Below are 5,270 nucleotides of genomic sequence, written 5' to 3'. Positions count from 1 at the left end.
AAAGGAGCTCGTCCACTCGCATACATCAGAGACATTCCACCTCATCTGACACTCGTCCATGGAATTCTGCAAATTTTCCACACTATTCTACCAGGCATTCTGAAGTGCTCGTCAAAAAGACTGGCAAGGCCAAACATCAGGCACCTGTAAATCCTTAAAACAAGAGAAATAGAGTACATTTTCTAGAGAACGTATCTAACTTGTTGTTTATCAAGTTTAATGTTTTGAAGATGCATTTTTAGACATTTTGTACATGAATGCGTGATGAATTCTTGACTCCTGGGTCTGGTTGTGATTGTCATCGGGTATGTTTGTGTGTGTGTGAAAATATCTTTTTGTTTGCACTGCTGATAGGTGATAATTTGTCATAGATTTGTGCAGAGTCCCTTTCTCCTCTATGTTGGTATGGCCAGTGTATGCAACCTATAGTTGACACCTATGTGTCATTCTGGGAACACACTAAATACTTTAGATGACTTGAAGGTTTACTTGGCAACCGATGGCTGTTTTAAGACCACATATACACTTTCAGCTTGGACTGAACACAGTGTTTAAGTATCCACAGTACATGGAAAGAAATAAAATGTCACTTAACCACATGTATCATGTGCTCATTGTCGTGTGGCTGGTTATAAAGCTCAATGACTTCATCCAACTCTATTTGTGTAACTGGATGACATATTTAACCTTTATTTTACAACAGGATTAAGAAGTTGTGGAGCCATAATTAGTTAAAGGTTGTTTCCAGATTTTCTAGAAAACACTTTTGCCTGTTTTATGTTTGAATGGAAATGTTGCAATCCCAGACTTTGACATGATTTATATTTATACGTTTGATACCTAGCATAGGCTTTCAATGATTACATCTTTTAGCCAATTGATTCTTAATATGAAAGGAAACAATCACTTTACTCGTGTGCAATCTATACTCTGTTTAAGATGTGTGGTGATGGTGGTGGTAGTGGAAGTGTTGGTGGGGGTCATGTTGGAGTGCTGGCAAAGGTGGGAGGGGTTGACACAGAGATGTACAGGACAGGACACCCTCATGCTTGCTCCATAAACCTCACCACATTTTGCTGCCGCAGCTGTTGTGGCACACACAGTGAGCGGAGAGGTGCGCTCCTTCTGGGATGATTATGTCGAGTCGGGCAAAGGCTTTTTCACACTGATCAGCGATCACCTAGCCTGTTTCTCTTCGGCAAAAAAACGGAATGTTGTCACTTTCTCACTCAGCAAGGTCGGTTTCCACAGAGCAGTGAAGACACCGCTCATTTACCATGAGCTGTTTGGATGTTATGTTCCCAGCCTATGGACATTACGCACCGTACGCACCGACTGTTCCTGCTTTTATCAATAGCGTACAGGTAGGAAGTGAGCAAATATTTAAATGTTCTCATAATACTTTTTTATTTTCAGTGTTTTCAGTGTTAGCGGGGAGATGGGTTGCTCTTTGAGGTGAGGAACAACTGCTAACAAAAAGCAAGTAACCTGATGAAGTGTTTTCTATGTTGGTGAAGTATTCTTTGAAATTAGTCATTTACGAATATCTAGATTAGCAATGCTGTTTGTGTTTTACCAAACACAGAAGTCGTTCTGCACCCACAAAACTCATATATTGACGCACTTATGGTCGCTCGCTCGCTCGCGCACGCACACATATGCCAGCGCTGCCACACACAAAGAAAAACATTATGTCAAAATATCTCATAGACAGCTCCAGGACTGTCCGCCTGCAACACCTGTCTAACCCTCTCTCCCCCTCCCCCGGCAGGCTCCTACTGGTCTGAGCAGCACTTCTTCTCTCTGCCGGGATTTTATGGACACTCCCAGGGGTCCAGAGGGGATGTCTGGGGGCCCAGGCACTGGAGGATCAACTTCCTCTTCGTCTTCATCCAACTCTTCCTCTTCCTCCTACACGCCTGCAACATTAAGGCCAGAGGAGGGCCCCAAGGAGAAGCAGGAGGCCCCTGAGGCAGAGTACCTATCTTCTCGCTGTGTCCTCTTCACCTACTACCAGGGAGACATCAGCAGCGTGGTGGACGAGCACTTCTCCAGGGCCCTCAGCTCCTACATGGATGGAGAGGGCAAACGGCGGGCACTAGACCAACAGGGCACAGGTATACCACTTTGTAATGACTATTTGTATACGACAAATAAAAGTGCACACCTGTACTTTCGTGAGTAATGCAAACATGTAGTGATCTTGGAATCAAAACAATGATTTGGGTTGGCTTACTCTCCATGGAAAACACAAACACGGATTCCAGTTAATCCTTTGCCCAGTGTATGAATATAAAGAAATCAAAGCAATTAATCAATTGTTTTTTCATGAAATTAATTAGGGACCCAATCTGAATGTGATTGCACCATTTTAAGCTGACTCACTTTTATGTCAAATTAATTTCATAAAGACTTACGCCATGCAGCTTTTAAAGAAATTGTTTGTGAGTGAGCTTTGCCCTCCACTACACCCTGTGGTTTCATAATTTCTAATTTATTTATGTGAGCACCGGTGCCACAGTTGTCTTTGTAGTGTCTTGCGCTTGCTTTTGAGGCCACACAGGGTGATTTGACAGTTGTGCAAAGCACAGACAGGTGATGTGATCAGGTGACAGGACTAAAAAGCTGCTTGCTGGGACTGTTGTCCCTGAGGAGGTCTGGAAGTAAGGTTCAGAGGTCATGAAGGTCAGGAGCTGTCTTTGGCTCTAGTTAGGGCAAACATTTCAACAAGAGCAAGAGAAAGCATGCAATCTGTGATTGACAATTATTACATTCAACCATTTTTTATAATTAGCAACAAAATGCAAAGTATAAACTTAGTCATTTTGAAATCTGCTGATTGGTCTCTTGAATATCCATATAGGGCCTAGGCCTATAGCCTTGCTGTTAGTCTCTTTCCTAGTTCATTCGGAGGTCTTCATTTTGGCATTAACACACGCTTCCTGCCTCACAACAGATGCTATGTTTATACATGGCCGTAAGCGCACAGCCTCGCCGGCGTATCCCCTTCAAACGTCTCTGCGGCTGACTATCGGTTCAGCTCTTGCCCCACAATGGTTGCTCAGTCAGTTGCCTGCCTGCTGGTCAGATTTATACATGCTGTGGTCTGTGCGATAGGGGCAGAGGGAAACACTACCTCTCAGGGTGCCGCATGGTGTCTTTTTTCAGAGGAATATCTATATATATATATATATATATATATAAGTATACTGCTAAAAACATATAATGGCTTGCTGACATTCTGTCAAGGGCGAGGAGAGGGGGGAGCAGAGAAAACAACAGGTGGGGGTGCAGGAGACAGAAGAGAGGGGCGGCGGGTGCTAGCACAGGGCAAGAGTTGCTTGTCTGATTGTGTGTGTGTGTGTGTGTGTGTGTGTGTTTGTGTGAACATGAGTGTGTTGTGAGACTTTCAGAAGTACTCGGCTGACGTGAGAGTGAGAGATGTCACCACAGCCAGTGATTTAAGGCTCTGTGAGCTCCAGGTCAGAGTGTCTACCTTATATAGAATTCTAGGATATAGGGACGTCTGTCTTTCTACCTTTCTCTCTGTCACTCTCTTTCTCTCTTTTTCTCCCTCTGTCTGCTAGAACGTGGTTGTGTTTATTTCTGTGTCTTGTTGGGGCTGAGGGTGTAGCAGTCAGTGAGTGACATCTATGTTTTAGCAAGGGTTGCTCCTCCTGCACAGCTCCAGCCTTTTCCATTTGTCTATATAAATCAAGTGATTCACTACACTGTTCAATGGTGACTTGGCCTAAATTTGATGGTTGTTTATCCTCCTTTCCTCTCTCTGCCTCCCTGTCCCATTAGATACCCCTTCACCTGGCAGTCGACGAAGCTTCCCCCCATCCTTCTGGGACAGTAACTACTCCTCGCCTCAGAGCCGCTCCCACTGTGAGACCGGAGCACCTTCCTATTCCATGGACCCATACGCATCAGCCTTGCACCCGGGCCTAGCGCACCCACACGCTCATCCTCACCCACACGCTCATCCTCACTCCCACCCTCACCCACCAGAAGGCTGGGGATATGCCCAAGCCCAAGCCTACGGCCACCCACGGCCTCTCCACGAACTGTATTCACCGTCAGCTTTGGAGCCCCACTACGGGCCCTTGCTCATGCCCACAGTGAGGCCACCTCATCCCCTAAGCTTGCCAAGCCACTATGAAGTGAGCAAGCTGGAGCCCACTGCCTCCTGGCCCGGTCTGCTTCCACCAGGAGATGTCAGCCAGGCGCTGGCACTTAACATGGATGCAGGTAACCACTCAACTGTGTCAGGCTTTCGCAAATACTGTCTGGACAAAGTCTTCCTTTTATTTATACAGTTTATAAAATGTCTCTAAATCAGACCAGATGTGAAAATGAGACATCAGTTTAGACAAATGCAAATGGCAAGTTCAGATTATTTATAGCTACAAAAATATGAGAAACAAATCTTTTTTGTGTCAAGTTAAACATACTGCGAGCTCGCTGGAAATTCTGCACTGTATTGATTTAGCTTTTTTGTGCCATTAATTGCTAAATAAATTTTTATCCCAGGTATTGAGTATTGATTTAATTTAATTGTGTGTGTGTCTGCATCACCCTTCAACCCTTGTGACACTGTGTAGGAAAAACATGCACAGATGCATACATTTGTGATGTTGAATACACTAGGCCCTGCCACAGACACTCCCACACATGCTAATACACGCACGCACGTGCGCGCGCACACACACACACACACACACACACACACACACACACACACACACACACACTTACTTTATAATCATCACAGAAGCTCTCTTCCCCCCCCTCTAAAACAGGATGTTTGGTAAAAGTAGGCTCCATGACAACCTGTGTTCTGTTGTTCGCCATTGTCCTACTCATTGTTTCCTTGTCCTTTTTTCTCAGGCCTCCAGCAGCACAAAAAAGGCAAGGAGCTGTACTGGTTCTAACGAGCCCTTCAGTCACATTGACCAGCCATTACCAGATCCAATTAGTCCCTGGACCTGCTCCGCTATTGAAGCAGCGTGTCCCTTTATCCCCCCCACACACTGCATCCCCATCTATCCACCCCCTTCTCTCTGCTCCTGGCCTCCCCTGCCAGTATACAGCCTTGCTCCAGGTTGACATGTGTGCACCATGGAGATAAAGCAGAGAGAGGGACAGAGAGAGACAGAGTGTCACTGTCTATAATCTGTGCTGTTGCTCTCTCTCTCTTTCGCATCTCTCTTCCACTCTCTCTCCTGACGCTGTCGGTGCTGCACAGACCTTGGCAAGGTGTGAGC

The 5,270-nt window shown here is 45.5% G+C and overlaps 1 protein-coding gene across 1 annotated transcript; it reads left to right on the top strand.

Annotated features, from left to right (window-relative positions):
- The first annotated feature begins 1,277 nt into the window (after positions 1–1,277).
- vgll2b (vestigial-like family member 2b) lies at positions 1,278–4,937 on the top strand. Its single transcript, XM_078276756.1, has 4 exons — positions 1,278–1,364; positions 1,772–2,117; positions 3,808–4,254; positions 4,894–4,937. The coding sequence occupies exons 1-4, from the start codon at positions 1,278–1,280 to the stop codon at positions 4,935–4,937; spliced, it is 924 nt and encodes a 307-aa protein (XP_078132882.1).
- Positions 4,938–5,270: the final 333 nt, after the last annotated feature.

This window comes from Sander vitreus, chromosome 20 (assembly GCF_031162955.1).
Source record: "Sander vitreus isolate 19-12246 chromosome 20, sanVit1, whole genome shotgun sequence".
In the NCBI taxonomy this organism is placed as follows: domain Eukaryota; kingdom Metazoa; phylum Chordata; class Actinopteri; order Perciformes; family Percidae; genus Sander; species Sander vitreus.
The sequence above is the reverse complement of the archived record's forward strand: the minus strand, read 5'-3'. Positions and strand labels throughout refer to the sequence as shown.